The 19,072-nt window shown below is 35.7% G+C and overlaps 1 protein-coding gene across 1 annotated transcript in view; it reads right to left on the bottom strand.

Annotated features, from left to right (window-relative positions):
• RMDN2 (regulator of microtubule dynamics 2) overlaps positions 1-19,072 on the bottom strand; it is a 67,744-nt gene that overhangs the window by 28,971 nt on the left and 19,701 nt on the right. The window contains exons 3-5 of the mRNA XM_040623120.1: positions 5,391-5,565; positions 3,767-3,869; positions 610-670 (exon numbers count right to left, since the gene is read on the bottom strand). Of these exons, the coding sequence (XP_040479054.1) occupies positions 610-670; positions 3,767-3,869; positions 5,391-5,565 (339 nt within the window). The remainder of the gene's footprint in view (positions 1-609; positions 671-3,766; positions 3,870-5,390; positions 5,566-19,072) is intronic.

Below are 19,072 nucleotides of genomic sequence, written 5' to 3'. Positions count from 1 at the left end.
TTTTAAAAAATGCAACCACAGTGTTAATTTAAAACAATATATTTCTTCTTATTTGTGTTTTGTAATTCCAAACATACAAAGGATCCAAAACAAAATATACTCAAGAATAAATTTGTTTCCCCAAGGATATTCGCCAACCCAGCGAATTAAATTCCCTTTGTTTGAGCTTTCTTATATTATATTTCTTATATTAAAAATGGCTTTGCTTTGACCTGTAGAATTTGGACACATGGACTCATTAAGGTATAAGAAATGAGTGACAGTCTTTTATTCTTTGAAGCATTCTTCCTACATCTCATTTAGAAACATGGTATCCCTTCATGGTATTTGTTTTCAAACAAAACGTTAAATTATATTGAATTAGAATTTATCATGTTCAGAAGCACTGCACTTGGTAGATTCCCTTATGAAATCATCAGGGAAAGTTTACTTTGAATATATGTAAAATATAAAAATACATAAGAATAGTTACTGTGCTATCTACTAAATATGTTTTTCAGTGAATGTGACAGACAGGTGAAATGGGTCAATAATATCTTAAAAATCAGTTGTAACGTATATAGAGGCATAGGAGGATCTAAAAAGACCACGTAAGTTCTGAGTACTTACCACAGATGGCAATGTCCGTTCGTGGGTGCTCTAGTAATCGCTCTTTCCCCTAATGTCTTTCCTGAAAAACAAATGTACTCACATTTAGTACCTTCACGCGAGCTGGTGGAGGAGTGGATTATTGCATTAGGTCAGTGGTTCCCAAAATATAGTCCCAAGACCGGAAGTATCACCTGGGAACTTGTGAGAAAAGCGAATTTGGGACTACAAGGGAGACTCACTCCCTAACAAGGTCTGGGCTCAGCAATCTGTCTCAACTGCTAGCCTCTAGAGATTCGCTGTACGCTCAAGTGTTGAGCTCACTGGCTGAAGTGATGTAACCAGGTGCAAGAAAAGTCCCTCAATCGTTATTTGAAAGCAAACAAAGTGCACGCAAAAACCAAAAGCAGGGAACAGAGTGACTAAGTCCATATCAAGGGAAGGCTTCCCAGGGAAGTGCTACCTAGTCACGCACTATAATGAACAGGCTCGGTCCGTAAATAATCGTCCCAAATCATTTCCCTTGGTTTTAGGGTAACTTTTCATAGTGTCATAATTACTTTGGATAGAGGTTTGTCTGTTGGCCTGAAAAGTCAAAATGCTCCTAACAAAACTGAACCGTCTGAGAATCCTTCTCAAAAAGGGGCTGCTTTGTCTTACACCATCTCCTTGTTTTTGCTGTTGTGGCCTTGAAGAGAATACCCAGGGATCTGCAAAATGCTCTTCTAAATAAGTGGCTGAGATCACCTTTATAAATAAGGATCTTTTATTCTAAAACCATCCTATTTGTTCATTTGTTAAGGGGGTGCACTCTGTCATTTACAGCTCTATCCATTAGAACCATCTTGTGTAGAAATCTACCTAAACCAGAGAAAATTAAAAAGTGAAGTGTTTGAACACTAACTGACGGTACACCGTATATTAAAAGAACGATTTTTAAATAAACGGCTGAAACACATAGTTTTAAATATACATTTAAATATTAGAAACAAGATCAATATTTTAGCTACTTGGCCAAACGAACAAAAAGAGCTTTGAGCGGGTACCACACGCCTAAAATAGAAAGTCCATTACCCTGGGACTATAAAAGGGAGCTGGGTAGTCTGCAGCCTGGTGTTGCAGGCTCGCTGATGCGGTGGAGTCTGAAGGGAAAGCTGGTGCCCTTACAACGTGGTACTTCGTGATCTACTTGAGGCACTTGTAGTGATCATTTAATTCCGGAAATTATAATAATGTTCCTTTAGATAGGAGATTCATATTGTATTTGGAATACAAATTATGACCAGAGTACTTCAAAGGATGTGCTGCATAATACTCCACGGCAGCGTGAGTACACCGAAAGAATTCTGCACCCCGCCCCCGCGATCACACCTTCCCTTGGCTTAACACTGTTTATGGGGAATAACGTTCCGCACTTCCTCCTCCCTCACGCCGAGTTCCAGTGTCCCCCAGTGCCGGTCTGGGCTCGAGCATACTGTGGCGTCACCTTTCGCAAGCACTCACTACCTGAACCCTGAAGTATGACTGGGCTGTCTTGATGTTCATCTTTCTAGCAAGCTCCTTAGTAGCGCATCATCTGAATCACATTCACCTCCCTCCTCTCTCCCGTCACGCCTCCCTCCACCCCTCATTTTAACATTGTTCCTGGACACGGTAATTTCAAATAAATATTTCTTAAATGGATAGGAAAAAGAATTCTTTTTACTATATTTCAATATCTGAATGAATGCATTTGAGGCTTTCGCCCCCTTTTTTTGACATCATAAAAGTTTCTCTCCTTTTTAAATAGAGCCTCCACTCCATTTTTGTCCCCCAGTTTCCTCCAGCCTCTTTTTCCATTTTTACCACCTCATACATTAACTCAATTAAACTTCTACTCTGTTTAAAAATAGAGATCCCAAGTAATTTCACCCTGACTCTTCCCTCCCTGGGAGAGCCTTCCCTGCATCGACCCCCAGCCCCTGCCATCATATCTTGCTGTTATTACTCTTAACGTGCTGCATTCTCCTTTCCTCACAATGGGTTTCCGTCTGTTTCTTTATATGTATGATTATTTCAATAATACTGCTTCCTCCACAAAGCCATCGGCTGGTCTAGAGTGTGAGAACATGTGATTTTGCTATCATTTCTAATCTCCTATCCACTCAGGCGGAGCCCTGAGGCTCAGGGTAGGGCAGGGACTTACAGGGAAATAAAAAGTATTTCATATTGATGAATGTTGAAACAGTTTACATAGATATTCTGTGATTTTCTCAGTAGATACAAACATAAATCAGTTTTTTCTCTTTGTGCGAAAGTCATTGGGCGAGGAAATCCACAAGTGGAAGGTGTGTAATTACGAGTGTGGAGATAAGACCTTCTTGGAAATAAAGATGACAGTGAACGAGACTGGAACGAGGTCTGTGGTATCATTATGCTTTGCTGTTTCTTAATGCTATCTTAGAGAAAGAAAGCTTGGAAAAGAGGAGGTTCGGAATAAAAGAAGAATTAAAGAAGTTTTGATTTGAGGTTACTAGGCTGAAGCTCAGAGAATGGCAGCTAAGGGGCTTTTTGCAAGAAAGGGTTTTGATAGTGAGAGCCAAGGTGAGACAGATATATATATATAGGAAAGATCCGACATTCCGGCTGTTTTTCTTCTGTTGTTACTATGGAAAATGTCAGAAATATGCAAAAAAAAGTCTAGTAAACCACCATGTACTATATGCCTTAGTGTAAACGATGTCAACTCAAGGCTAATCTTGTTTTATCAAGACGAATTTTGGAGAAAAGCAGGGAAGCCTGAGCAGCTCCTTCTCTGGCGCCTGAAGTTCTACATTAAGGGAGGCAGGGAGGGTGTTCTTGATTGTGCTAAGACAACTGTCCTCTGCCTCTTTTGCTCCTCAAACATTACCTCTGAATGTTTCGTCTTTCTGTGATTTTTATAAACTTTCATATCTGAAGTTTGAGTTTTTCAGTTGCCTATTCTAATATGCTCAAACTTTTTTTAAAAAGAATATATACTTTAGTCCTAAGAAATCCTTTCTGTCCTTAGACTGTATATTTTTCAGTACTAGGATATATTAAAATAGATTAAACATATTGGTTTTAGCTAAGATAATTTAACTTCGATTAAAATTCATTAGTGGGTTATTGTAGATAATGATTGTCACTTGAGGAATCGATCTGTCCAAATACTTACCGATATTAGCATAATGTTTCTTTTCTTGAGCGTTAGTAGATAGCTCATACATGTCTCCGTAAGCACGAGCTAACCGCCAAATAAACTCTATTTCATCCCTAAACTGAAAAGAAAAGATAGAATGGTACATTAGATTAGCTCAGAAACTTAACCAGACTATAAATGTTTTCCACTGTAACTTTTAAAAAATTAGGCAGGTGTACTGATATTTATAGATGACTGAATCTATTCATGTGCATACAACATTTTAAATTCAAATATTCATGGCTACAAAATGTGATTTAATACAGCGTGACATTTGGATCTTAAAACTAACGAGTGTTATCCAGACACGGGCTCTACACCAACAAGGAAGAGAGAACTGATAGGTGCCGGAATCTGTAAGTTTTCCCTGGATTGCCGTGTCCTCTTTTTATTTTCCTTTCTAAGTTACCTACCGTCAATATAATGCCTCAGTGAGCATTACAGATCACATATACTCAAACGAGCAGTCCATTTTTAACCTAAGTTACCTACAAATATAATCATAATCATTGTGTTTAGAGTTGCTAAATCCTCAAATGATTTAAGACTTAAATTGCTCACAGGAAAGGAAGATTTCTTGCTCACTGGGATACTGAGAACTTTTCTTTTTTATTTTCTCTTCCTTTTCTTCCTTCCTTCCTTCTTCCCTTCCCTTCTTCCTTTCTTTCTTTTCTCCTTCCTTTCTTCTTCCCTCCCTCTTCTTCCCTTTCTTTCATTTCATTTTATTATTTATTTTTTATTATTATGTTCAATTAGCCAGCATACAGTACATCATTAGTTTTTGATGTAGTGTTCAACGATTAATTAGTTGCATAGAACACCCAGTGCTCATCACAACACGTGCCCTCCTTAATATCCATCACCTGGTTACCCCATCCCCTCACCCCCTCCCTTCTGTAACCCTCAGTTTGGTTCCCGGAGTCCAGAGTGTCATGGTTTGTCTCCCTCTCTGTTTTCTTCCCATTCAGTCTTCTCTCCCTTCTTCCCCTGTCGTCCTCCGTGTTATTCCTTATGCTCCACATACAAGTGAAACCATATGATAATTGTCTTTTTCTGCTTGACTTACTTCACCTTTCTTCCCCTTCTTTCCTTTCTTTCTTCCGCTTCTTTCCTTTCTTCCTTCTTTCCTTCTTTCTCTCTTTCTCTTTGGTGGTAGTAGAGGGAGGGATGGGCTTTCTCAATTCAGCCCAACATTAAATGTTGAAAAATGACCATTAGCAGAAACACACTGAAAACTGATGGCTGTTACACTAATAACTGTAAGATGGAAAACTTAAAATGTAGCTTTTCCTGCCCCAACAGAAGCAGTAGGTCTTATTCTTTATTTTATAAAGTACATCTTAAATATGGCAAATTAATAAGAATCAAAGAAAAACAGATGTGTATAATTATATCTCTGGTTCTCATTTTCATGATCTTAGAGCCTAATAAACTCTTATAATTTACTTTTTGAAAGTTACAGTTAGATTATGGAAATATTTTGCATCAACCACTTGGCTTGTGTAAACTGTAACACAATTGCTACAGTCATAACATGAATGGGATAGCAGATTAAATTAAAATTAAAACTATACAAACGTTATTGTCTCATATCTCTTACCTTTTCTTTGTGATCACAAAGTAGTTCAAAACTTTCCATCTTGCTACATTCATTCATACGTAAATTATCAGCCTTCTGAAGAAGGACATCTAAATTTAATTCCTCTATGTGTGTGTTAAATGCCTTAGGGACTGGAAAATTCTGTTCTTCTGTGTCAGTATTAGCTGTAATATACCTAAAATTCAGAAATAGTAAATAATGATCAAATCTCTTGATTATTATATAATAACAGCCTGAGTGATTCTTTTAAAATACAAGCCAGTATGCTGTGAATACAAGAACAGATGAGCGACTGGTGAAATAAAAGAGGTCAGAACTTGATCCGTCCATATAAGGAGCTGTGGTGCATGACGGAGCTGGCCTGTCAGATCACTGGGAAAATAAGGGAAGGGCCAGGAAAGAAAATGGCTATTCCTATGGAAAACAATGAAAATGAATCTCTTCCAGACACTATTATAAAAGTAACTCTGGATGATAAAAGGAATTGAGTGTTAAAAATAATTTTCTAAACCCTAAGTAGAAAACTATAGGTGAATATCTTCTAGTTTTGGGAGCAAAAAATTTTCTTAACCAAGATATGAAAGCACTAACTATAAACAATTAATTATGAATGACTCATCAGTTTAGCTATATTAAAATGAAAAACTGCTGCGAATCAAAAGACAATTTCAAAAATATAAGAACACAAATTAAAAACCAGGAATAGATGTTTTGCAACACACACACGTGGAGAACATTGATATCAAGAACACATAAATGCTTTCCTAAAATTAGATAATAAAAGACGCAGTGAACTCAACAGAAATATGCTTGAGAGATATAAATAGGCTTTCCCAAATGAGAAAATACATAGAGTCAATAAACATAAGAAAAGATGTTCAACATTCACTAGCAATTAGAGAAATACAGATAAAGACCACAGAGAAATATTATGTAAAAAGTCTGACAGTACCAAATGCAGGGGATGAAGTCAATCCACAGGCTCTGATATGAATGCAAACTGGTGAACCCAGCTGGGAAAGCACTTTGGAGTTATCTTTTATAGTGAACTTTCACATGCCCTAAGACCCAGTAACCTGGTCTCTTGCATATGTGCAAAAAAAGATATGCATAATAGAGACAGCAGTACTTTCAAATAGCAAACACCAGGAAACAACCTAAATGCCCATCAAAGAGTGAGTGAATATTATACAACAGTCAGAAGGAAAGAAATACAGTGATGTGCAAAATATGAAGGAATCTTAACAAACTTACTAAGTGGAAAAAAAAAGCTCTTAAAACTATATACAACACAATCCCCTTTCCATAAAAACAATCAAAATTAAATATGCATCTTAAGGAATATACACACACTGCAATAAAATGATATATTAGAAAAGGAAGGAATGAACAATATAAATTATACATTCAGGGTAATTATTACCTTCAGGGGAGGGAAGGCAGGGAAGGCAAATGGTTTGATAAGGATTATTGTTTAGGTTCTATCTTTTGTTTTAGGAGGTAATTTCATGGAAGCTTTTACATTATTTATAATAACTAACCAACTGAATAAAAGTGACACACGCATGGACCAGTCCTCAGAGTTTGTAAGAGCTAAAAGTAGTTTTCAACCCAATTCTACGTACCTGAGATATAATAAGAAAATGATAGCCAAAAGGAAGTAACTAGTTTAATATCAAACATAATATTCTTTAGAGCAAAAAGCATTAAATTTAAAGAGGGACACCAAAGCTAAATGGTACAATTTATGATAAAGAAAGGGCAGTTCTAGACTTCTATGCATCTAAAAACACAAGTCTCAGATATACAGAAAACATAAATTAACACATATAAAGAGAAATTGAATCCACTATCAGAACGGTAAATTTTTAACATAACATTCTAAGTAATTGATAAAGTGTAATAAAAAGTGAGGGTACAATTTAAACACCAAAATTAACAAACTCAAATCCAACCAACACATATAGAACTAGACACTGAGTCCCCGGAAAACAATGTCATATGGAATATCTATGAATTAGCCGCATACACAAGGCACAAAGCAAGCCACAAATGGTAACAAACAATCTGTTGTGTAGACCATATTTTCTGTTCACGATGCAACTAAGTTAGAAATCACCACTAAAGAGTAGGTGAGAAAACACCCAAATTTAAAAATAATGGAAACATTTCCATCTACATGCCCACTAGAATGGCTAAAATGAAAAGACAAAAAATACCAAGAATTGGTGAGGATGTGGAGCCAATGGAGCTCTTATACATAGATGATGAGAGTCTAAATTGGAAAAACCACTTTGGAAATATGTTTCGCAATACATCCTAAAGCTGGCATATGCATACTCTATGAATCCAGTCATTTCACTCCTAGGTATAAACCCAGTGGAAATGTCTACATATGTTTATCCAATCATAATAGTCTGTAGCTGAAAAGTACCAAATGCCTATCAAGAATAGGAAGCTTATGGGGCGCCTGGGTGGCACAGCGGTTAGGCGTCTGCCTTCGGCTCAGGGTGTGATCCCAGCATTATGGGATCGAGCCCCACATCAGGCTCCTCCGCTATGAGCCTGCTTCTTCCTCTCCCACTCCCCCTGCTTGTGTTCCCTCTCTCGCTGGCTGTCTCTATCTCTGTTAAATAAATAAAATCTTAAAAAAAAAAAAAGAATAGGAAGCTTATATACTGTGGTATATTAACACAGTGGAAGAGTATTTAGTAGTGAGAATGGCCTAAACCACACACAACAAAATGGATGAATATCACAAGATCATGTCAACTGGGAGAAGCTAGACACAAACGAGTACGTAGGGCATTATTTCATTTAGATTAAGTACAAACATAATTTTAACTAACATATGCATTTGGAAATCAAGACGGGTTTTCCTATAGCTGCCAGGGAGTGACTGGATGAGAGTACGCTGGGAATATCTGAGGTATTGTAATATTCTGTCTCTAAATCTGGGTGCTGACTTTACCACTGTGTTCAGTCTGAAAATCCATCTGTGTACTTGTTATGTGTATGCTTTTCCGCATGTACTCTGCATTTCATAAAGTTTAAAAAGAATTTTAAAAAGATACATCTCATGCATAAGAGAATGTAAGAAAAGAAAGAAAAGCAGAAGTTGTTATAAACAGCATCAGGAATGAAACAAAGCGCCATTGTTACTACAGATGGAGCATAGATTTAAATAATGGACTACCATGAACAATTTTATGCTAATTAATTTAAACTTTAAAGTGAAAGACAACCACCTAGAAAAATATAATTGGCTAAAACTGCTCAAGAAAAAAACCCAATCAATCAGTCTAGAAAATGAAATAAAAGGTGCCCATATTGGAAAGAAAGAAGTAAAGTTATCTCTAATCACAGATGACATCATCTTGTTCATATAAAAATCCTAATGAATCCATAAAAAGCTTTTATAAGAACTAATAAGAACAAGTTCAACAAGATTGCAAAATACCAGACCAACTTATAAAAGTCAGTTGTATTTCTATACATCTAACAAACAATCCAAAAATGAAATGAAGAAAATAATTTCACTTACAATGTTATTAAAAAAAAAATTAAATTCTGCGGCGCCTGGGTGGCTCAGTCAGTTGGGTGTCAGACTCATGATTTTGGCTCAGGTCATGATCTCATGGGTGGCGAGATCAAGCCCCGAGTAGGGCTCTGGGCTCAACAGGGAGTCTACTTGAGATCCTCTCCCTCTGCCCCTCCCCCCACTCATGCTCACTCCCTCTCTCCCTCTCTCCCTTTCTCTCTCTCTCAAATAAACAAAGAAATAAATAATCTTTTTTAAAAAGAATAAAATTCTTAGGATTGAATTTAACAAAATATGTGCAAGACTTATATACTGTAAACTATCAAACATTGCTGAACTTAAAGAATAGGATCTAAGTATATGAAAAGAAGTCTTGTGCTCACGAATCAGAAGATTTAGTTATTATGATGGCACCTTTCCCCCAATTTATCTACAGGTTCAAAGTAATTTCTATTAAATCTCAGCTGACAACATTTTCCCCTCAAAATTGACAAGCTGATCCTAAATTTCATGTGGAAATGCAAGGAACCCAATAGAGCCAAAATAATGTTGTAAAAGAAGAACAAAGTTAGGGAATTCACACTTCCAGACTTCAAAATTTACTATAAAGCCACAGTAGTCAAGACAGTACTGGCATAAGGATGACAGACATATGGAATAGGGATTAAAGGCCTATTAAAAATTCAGAGTCTAGAAATAAACCCTTATGTTTATGGTCAATTTGTTTTGACAAGAGTACCAAGCCAACTTGGTGGAGGATACAATTTTATTTTCAACAAATAGTACTGGGATGAATAGATATCCACATGCAGAAGAATGAAGTTGGAACTTTACCTCACACCATATATAAACATTAACTCAAAATGGATCAAAAACATAAATGTAAGAGCTAATATTATAAAACTCTTAGGAGAAAACATAGGAGTAAATATTTGTGACCTTGGACTAGGCAATGGTCTAGCACAAGTGACAAAAGAAAAAATAGATAAAAAAGATTTTACAAAATTTTAAACTTTGGTGCTTAAAGGAAATTTTCTTCACTAAGAAAACGAAAGATAATTTAAAAATGGAATAAAATACTTTCAAGTCATATATCTGACGCATATCTAACAAGTATATCCAACAAGTACACAGATGGATTTACAACTCAATAACAAAAAGACAATAAATTCAATTTAAAAACGGAGAAAGGACTTAATAGATATTTCATCAAAAGATGAAAATAGCCAAAGAACACATGAAGAGATGCTCAATATCATTAGTCATGAGTGAAATGCAAATCAATATCATTAGTCATGAGTGAAATGCACATCAAAACCACAATGAATTATCACTTCACACCTTTGAGGATGGCTACAATAAAAGAGACAATAACAACTATTGACAGAGATGTGGAAAAACTGAAACCCTCCTACATTGCTGATGGGATTGTAAAATGGTGCATCAAGTTTAGAAAACAATTCAGTAGTTCCTCAAAATGTTTAACATAGACTTATCATGTGACTCAGCAATTACACTTCTAAGTAAACATCCAAGAGAACTGAAAAACTATGTCCACACAAAAACCTGCATAGGAATGTACATAGAAACTTATTTGTCATAGCCAAAAAATGAAAACAACCCAAATGCCCTTCATCTGATGAATGGGTAAACAAAATGAGTAAACAATGGAATATTATTTGGTAATACAAAGGAATGAAGTACTATTGCATGATACAACATGAATGGACCTTGAACACATTATGCTTAGTGAAAGGCCTGTGCATGAAATATACAGGATAAGCTAAGCCATGGAAACAGAAAGTAAGAATAATGGTTGACAGGGCCTGGGGATGTGGGAAGCTAAAGAATGAGTGGGTACAGGGTACATGGCCTTTTTTTTGAGTGATGAAAGTGTTTGAAAATTAGGTAGTGGTGATGGCGATACAACTACGTGAATAAACTAAACCCCACCAAATTGTACACTTTAAAGGGGTGAATTTTACAGCATATGAAGACTATCTCAATAAAGATTTTATTTTTATAAGAAAAAAGAACAAAAATGTGACTATTACTATAGCCATTAAATAAATTAAACCAGATTCTGTGTATCTATTTCAACACACACACACACACACACACACACACAGAAAGAGAGACAGAAACAGAGAGACAGAGAGAGAGAGAGTCAGTTTCTCTCATGGGGAATTCTATCAAATATCCAAAGAATTAGATTTATTCAAATTCTTCTAAGAAATTCAGAGGGAACACCCTCAGCTCATTTTTTGAAGCTGGTAAAACTGACACCAAAATCAAAGAAGGATAGTATAAGAAATGAATATTATAATGTCTATAGACCAATTTCACACATAATATAGATGTAAAAATACCAACCAAAGATATCAAAGACATCAAAAATATCAAAAAACTGTAACAAACATGAAAGAATGCCTCATAACCAAATTGGATTTCTCCCAGGAATTACAAGCACAGTTTATTGAACATTAGAACATTTCTTTAGCACAACAGATAGAATGAGAAAAACTGCATGATCATTTCAGTGATTACCAAATTTTTTTCTCAATAAATTCAGTTCCATTTCAGGACAAAGAAATAGCAAACCTGTGAACAAGGAGTAGAAGGGGACTTCTGAACACAAGGTTATATGCCAAAACTGTAATACATTTCACACTTAATGATGAAACATTAGAAGCATTCTCCTTAAAACGAGAAATAGAAAAGGATGTTCAATACTGATGCTTCTATTCAACAATGTACTGCAGGTCCTGTTAGCACAATATTAAAAGAAAACAAATAAAAATTAAAGAACTGGGAAAGAAGAAACAGAACTATTATTATTTAAAGTTTATGCAATAGAATAAAAATCCTATCAGAATTTACAGGTAAGTAAATAAAGCTAATTAACATTTATGATCAATTTTTGAAAATCAATCATGTCCTTATATCTATAAAACAAGTTAGGAAATGTAATTTCTTTTTCTTTTTTTTTGAAGGTTTTATTAATTTATTGTCAGAGAGAGCACACAAGCAGGGGGAGCAGCAGGCAGAGGGAGGAGGTTGGCAGGGAGCCTGACATGTGGCTCAATCCCAGGACCCTGGGATCATGACCTGAGCCAAAGGCAGATGCTTAACTGACTGAGCCACCCGGGGATCCCTAGAGAATGTTATTTCATAAAATGTAACATTTACAGGAAAAATACACAGTATCTGGGGAAAAAAATTCCACTTTTTTTTTTACGTTTCTACAGAAAACTTAAAAAAAAATATTATTTGAGGACATTAAAGAATATCTAAAAAATGGACAAAGATCCATAGATAGAAAAACTTAACATTATACCAATTTTGCATGGCCCTAAATTTAACTACACTTTAATGCAATTCCAACCAAAACCACAATGGTTTTTCCTTTTAAGAACTTACCCGACTCTAAAATTAATATGGAAAGGCAAATGCAAGAAGAGCAAAGACACTTTTTTTTTTTTTTAAAGATTTTTATTTATTTATTTGACAGAGATAGAGACAGCCAGCGAGAGAGGGAACACAAGCAGGGGGAGTGGGAGAGGAAGAAGCAGGCTCACAGTGGAAGAGCCTGATGTGGGGCTCGATCCCAGAACACCGGGATCACGCCCTGAGCCGAAGGCAGACGCTTAACCGCTGTGCCACCCAGGCGCCCCAGAGCAAAGACACTTTTAAATAATAATAAGGACTACAGCATAAAGGATAAAGCTATAAGAAGTCAGTGTGTTATTGACATTAACAACAGACAAACTGGCCAATAAAACAAAAGAGAACACTGAGCTAGTCTCTTCCCCACATTTAGAAACACTCAAGTGTGGGGAAACTGTTTTCCTACTTTGCATAGGAATCTTCTACTTACAACTGGGCATTTATCAAAAATTATAAGAAAGTTTTGAAAGCAAATTTTAAAAATAGGGTATATCTAAATAGGCATGGCAAAATGCAAACATACGTCTTAATTTTGGGTTACAGCTGAGATTTGTATGGGGGCAAAAAAAAAAAAAAGGCAATTCACAGGTTATCTGATATCAAACAGAATTTTCCAATACTCTTTCAGCAGGTCTAGAGAGATTCTACCATAAAATGTCAAATTTACTTACAAACATTTGCAACTTCATGTACTTTTCTGGCCCTATTTTCTGCTCCCAATTTGAATAAGAACTATGCCATTTCCCCTATCCCTTCATTTCCTCTGCATAATCAATTACTTGCTTCAATAGCAACAACAGCATCTCTGAAGGTATCACTGAACTATTTAAAGAGAAAATGATATTATTTTCTATGAAAGTAAAGTAGCGTATTTACAAAAGTCAATTAGTAGTGAGTTGTATCAGAATAGGCAAAAACAAGTCTGGTTACAGTATGGCATCATCTCACCATATCAGGCATCCTGATTTAGTTCCTTTTGCTCAGCCTTATCCAATACCTCACTTCCCCCCACTTCTTTTCCCCCAAAATATATACATGCAAAAAGAGACTGATGTCAGCAAGAGAGTGAAGAGGAAGCTCTAGGTCCTCATTCCCACATGGAAACACTAGATGGACAACAGATAGAATGAAACAGTTTTGTGGGAGATTTAGAAGCTAGTCAAGGATTTGCAGTAATGAAGTGAATGCCAAATCAAGAAAAAGCCACACTCAGAATGGTAGGAAACTTCATGGTGTTTCTGTTCATCCTTGCCTCATCCCTCCCTGGCATCATATAGCACTGATGGGAAGTTTCCAATTCCCAGCTCCTCCCTTGGGGCAGAAGGAAAAGAGTGGATCTTGTTTGCAACATTCTGGCATGTCTAACGGCTTCCTGGGAGACTGTTTTCTGTTTTGCTTGCTTCAGAGATCAGACAGAAATAAAGGCATCATTTGGATATCAGATTGGAGATCACCAAAAGCAGTGGCAGGCACTGTGGCATGTGAGAATTACAGGGGGACTGCAAACTCCTGGGTGCCTTCGTGCAAGAGATTATGGGGAGAGGAATACAATGAGACATCTAAGAACAGGAGTAAGACTCACTGAAATTAAGATATTTAAAAACAGTCACGTATGTGGGATAATTAGGGGAAAAACACACACACATGGGCCCAGGGAAAACTAGTGCCTAGAAAAGACCCGAGAAGTCCTTAAGCCCTCACACTGGGCTAATTAGTGAGGGTCTTCTGCTGCATGGAGCCAATCTACAAAGGCTAGGGTATGTGGCTGTTTTTTCAAATGTGCAGTTTTCTTTTCTTTTCTTTCTTTTTTTAAGTAGGCTCCATGCCCAGCATGGAGCCCAATGTGGGGCTTGACCTCAAACCCCAAAATCAAGACCTGAGCTGAGATCAAGAGTCAGAGGCTTAACTGACTGAGCCACCCAGGTGCTCCAAAATGTGCAATTTTCAACAAAAGATCAGAAACCATACAAAGAAACAGGATAAGATGGACTATTTAAATGAACAAAATAAATTTCCAGAACCTGACTCTAAAGAAATACAGGCTTTAGACTTAAACAATTTTAAAACAACAGTTGTAAGTGTACTCAAAGAGCTAAAGGAAAATATGGAGAGAGAACAAAAGAAAATCAGGAAAAGAGTATATGAACAAAATGAGAGTATCAACAAAGAGCTAGAAATTATTTTTTAAAATAAGACAAATTCTGGAGCTGAAAAAATAAAATCAGTAACTTGAAAAATTCACTAGAGGGAATCAACAACATATTCAAACAAGCAGAATAAAGAATCAGCAAACTTGGGGCCGCCTGGGTGGCTCAGTCGTTGGGCGTCTGCCTTTGGCTCAGGGCGTGATCCCGGAGTCCTGGGATCGAGCCCCACATCAGGCTCCTCCGCTATGAGCCTGCTTCTTCCTCTCCCACTCCCCCTGCCTGTGTTCCCTCTCTCACTGGCTGTCTCTGTCAAATAAATAAATAAAATCTTTAAAAAAAAAAAAAGAATCAGCAAACTTGAAGACAGCTTAGTTTAAATTCTTGAACCTGAAAGGTCAAAAATGAAGAAAAGTTAACAAAGTCTAAGAAACTCTGTGGACTAACATAAACCAGACCAATATATGTTATTAGAACACCAGAAGAAGAAGAGAAAAAGGGATAAAGAGCTTATTTTGGGGAATAATGACCAAAAACTCCCCAAATTTGAGGAAACATATGGATATACAAATGCAGGAAAGTCAGAGAATTCCAAGTAGGATAAATTTTTAAAAATCCACATACTCCCTTGAACTGTAGGAAGTTAAAGACAAATCTTAAAAATCTTGAAGACAGTAAAAGAAAAACTACTCATTATATCTAAGGGATCTCCAGTAGGATTCTCAATGGATTTCTCAGCAGAAATCTTCTGGCCTGCAGGCAGTGGGATAATATATTTAAAGTGCTGAAAGATAAAAAAAAAAACCTGTCAATCAAGAATTCTGTATTCAACAAAACTGTCCTTCAAAAATAAGAGAGAAATTAAGACATTCCCAGATAAACAAAAGCTGAGGGAGTTCTTTACCTCTAGACCTGTTCTATAAGAAACAATAAAGGGAGTCCTTCAAGTAGAAATGAAAAGACATTAGCAGCAACTTGAAGGCATATGAAAATATAAAGTTTTCTGATGTAGCTAAATACATGGATAAATATAAATACCAGTATTATTGTAATTTTTGGTTCGTACTCCACTTTTTATTCTTTTACAGTATTTAAAAGAGAAAAGCATAAAATAATGATAAATCTGTTTATGGCTACATAATATATAAAGATATAATTTGTGACATCAATAACTAAATGGTGGGTGGAGCTGTTAAAGAAGTTATTGTATGCAATTGAGGTTATACTGGTATCAATTTAAAATAGATTGTTATAACTTTAGATGTTATATGCAATGCCCATGGTAAACACAAAGAAAATATCCACAGAATACACACCAAGGAAATGAGAAGGAAATAAAAATATGTCATTACAAAAAATAAAGTAAATACAAAGGAAGGCTGTAACAGAGGAAATGAAGGCCAAAAACCTATAAGACATACAGAAAACAAATAGTAAAATGGCAATAGTGTGCTATTCTCTATTAATCACTTTAAATTAGTAATTATTTGGGGGCACCTGTGTGGTTCAGTCAGTTAAGCATCCAACTCTTGATTTCAGCTCAGGTCATCATCTCAGGGTCATAAGATCCAGCCCCAAGTTGGGCTCTTCGGTCAGGGGTGGGTGGGGTTGGTCTGCTTGAGATTCTTTTCCTCTGCCCCTCCCCCACTCATACTCGCTCTCTCTCTCAAATAAACAAATAAATCTTTAAAAAAAGCAAAATAAATTAGTAATTATTTGGTAACTCATTTAAATTACTAATTAATTAATTAGTGATTAATTTAAATGTAAATGGATTAAATTCTCTAATCAAAAAATGCAGGTTGGTATAATAGATTTTAAAAATCAGGATTAACTCTGTACTATCTATAAGAGACTCACTTTAGCTGAAAACACATATGAGTTGAGTAAAAAGATAAAAAAGATGCTTCATGTAAATAATAACCAAAAGAAAACAGGGTTGGCTATACTAATATCAAACAAAATGACTTTAAGTCAAAAAGTTACAAGAGACAAAGAAGGACATTATATAATTATAAAAGACTCAATTTGCCAAGAGTATGCAACAATAATAAACATATGAGCACCAAACATTAGAGGTTCTAAATATTTGAAGCAAACATTGACAGAACTGAAGGGAGAAACAGACAGTAACATAATAGTAGGAGACTTCAATATCTCACTTTTAATAATGGATAGAACAACCAGATAGAAGATCAATAAGCAAACAGAGGACTTGAATACCATTATAGACCAATTTGACCCAACAGACAAATACAGACTACTCCACTCAACAACAGAAGAATACAATTCTTCTCAAGTGAACATGAACACTCCCCAGCATACATCAAATATTATACTGCAAAACAAGTCTTCATTAGTTCTAAAAGATTAAAATCATACAAAGCATCTTTTCTGATTGCAATGAAATGAAAGTATAAATCAATGGCAGAAGGAAAACTAGAAAATCACAAATATATGGAAATTAAACAACACACTAAAACAACAAATGAGTCAAAGAATAAATCACAAGGGAAATTACAAAATATCTTGAATGAAAAGGAAGCAAAACACAGTATACCAAAATGTACAGGATACCGTGAAAGCAGTGATAAGGGGTGAATTTATAGTTATAAATGCTTTCATTAAAAAGGTATCAAGTCAACAACCTAAATTCATAGCTTAAGAAACTAGAAAAAGAAGAGCAAACGAAACCCAAAGCTAGCAAAAGAAAGGAAAAAGATTAAAGCAGAAATGAACATAATTGAGAATTTAAAAAAAGGAAAGAAAATCAATGAAACCAAGGGTTGGTTCTTCAAAAAGATCAACAAAATTGACAAACCTTAAGCTAGACTAAGAAAAAAGGATAGAAAATCAAATAACTAAATTCAGAAATGAAAGAGGAATATCCCCATCAATTTAACAGAAATAAAAGGGTTATAAGAGAGTACAATGAAGGATAACATGCCAACAAATTGGATAACCTAGATGAAATGAACAAATTCCTAGAAATGTACAACCTACCAAGTCTGAATTAGGAAGAAACAGAAAATCTGAACAGATCTATAAATAGTAAGGAGACTGAATTAGTAATCAAAAACCTCCTAACAAAATGCCCAGGACCACCTGGCTTTACTGGTGAATTCCACCAGACATTTAAGGAATTAACCAGTATTCCTCAAACTCCCCAAAAACCTGAAGAGAAAGGAACATTTCCTAGCTCATTCTATTAGGCCATTATTCCCCTGATCCCAAAGCCGTACAAATACACTATAAGAAAAGAAAACCAGACCAACATCTTTGATGACTATTGATGCAAAAATCCTGAAAGAAATACTAGCAAACAGGATTTGAAAGCAATTATACACTATGACCAAGTGGGAATGCAAGGATGGTTCAACATATGAAAATCAATGTGATACACCACATTAACAGAATTAAGGGGGGAAAAACCTACATAACCACTGATGCAGAAAAAAAGCACTTGACAATATTTAACACCTTTTCATGATGAAAATGTATAACAACTTGGGGCACCTTCCTGGTTCAGTAGGTTGAGCATCCGACTCTTGGTCTAGGTTTGGGTGTTGATCTCAGGGTTGTGAATTCAAGCCCCATGTTGGGCTCCACCCTGGGTGTGGAGCCTACTTAAAAAAATGTGTAACGAACTAGCAATAGAAGGAAACTACCTCAACATAATATAGGACATATATGAGAAGCCCATAGCTAACATCATACTCAGTGGTGAAAGACTGAAAGCTTTTCCTCTCACATCAGGGACAAGACAAGAGTGCCTGCTTTTGCCACTACTATTCGCCACTACTATTCAGTACAGTACTAGGAGTCCTAGCCAGAGCAATTAGGCAAGAAAAAGAAATAATAGACACCTAAATCAGAAAGGAAGAAATAAAATGATCTCTTAGCAGATGACATAATCTTAAATGTAGAAAATCCTAAAGATTTCACACACACACACACACACACACACACACACACACACACACAGAGTAAGAATTAATAAACAAATTCAGCAAAGTTTCAGAATATAAATCAATTTGTAAAAATCAGTTGTGTTTCTATACATTAACAAGAAGCAATCTAAAAAGCAAATAAAAAATGACTATAATAGCATCAAAAAGAATAAAATACTTAGGAATAAACTTAACAAAGGAGATGAAAGATTTATATACTCAAAACTATAAAACATTGTTGAAAAAAATTAAAGAAGACATGGAAATTCCACGCCATGGATGTGGAGACTAATATTGTTAGGATGTCAATATTTTCCAAAGCAATTTATAGATTCAGTGCAATCCCTCTCAAAACCCCAACAATGCTTTTTGTAAAGAGAAAAATCCATCCTAAAATTCATGTGGAATCTCAAGGGACCCTGAATAGCCAAAACCACCTTGAAAAAGAATAAAGTGGAGGTCTCACACTTCCTGATTTTAAAACTTATTACAAAGTTACAGTAATCAGAATAATGTTGACTGACATAAAGTCACATATATACATCAATGCAATAGAACAGAAAGCCCAGAAGTAAACTCTCACATATGTGGTCAAATGAT

This window comes from Ursus maritimus, unplaced genomic scaffold, assembly GCF_017311325.1.
Source record: "Ursus maritimus isolate PB19 unplaced genomic scaffold, ASM1731132v1 scaffold_6, whole genome shotgun sequence".
Classification (NCBI taxonomy): Eukaryota; Metazoa; Chordata; class Mammalia; order Carnivora; family Ursidae; genus Ursus; species Ursus maritimus.
The sequence above is the reverse complement of the archived record's forward strand: the minus strand, read 5'-3'. Positions and strand labels throughout refer to the sequence as shown.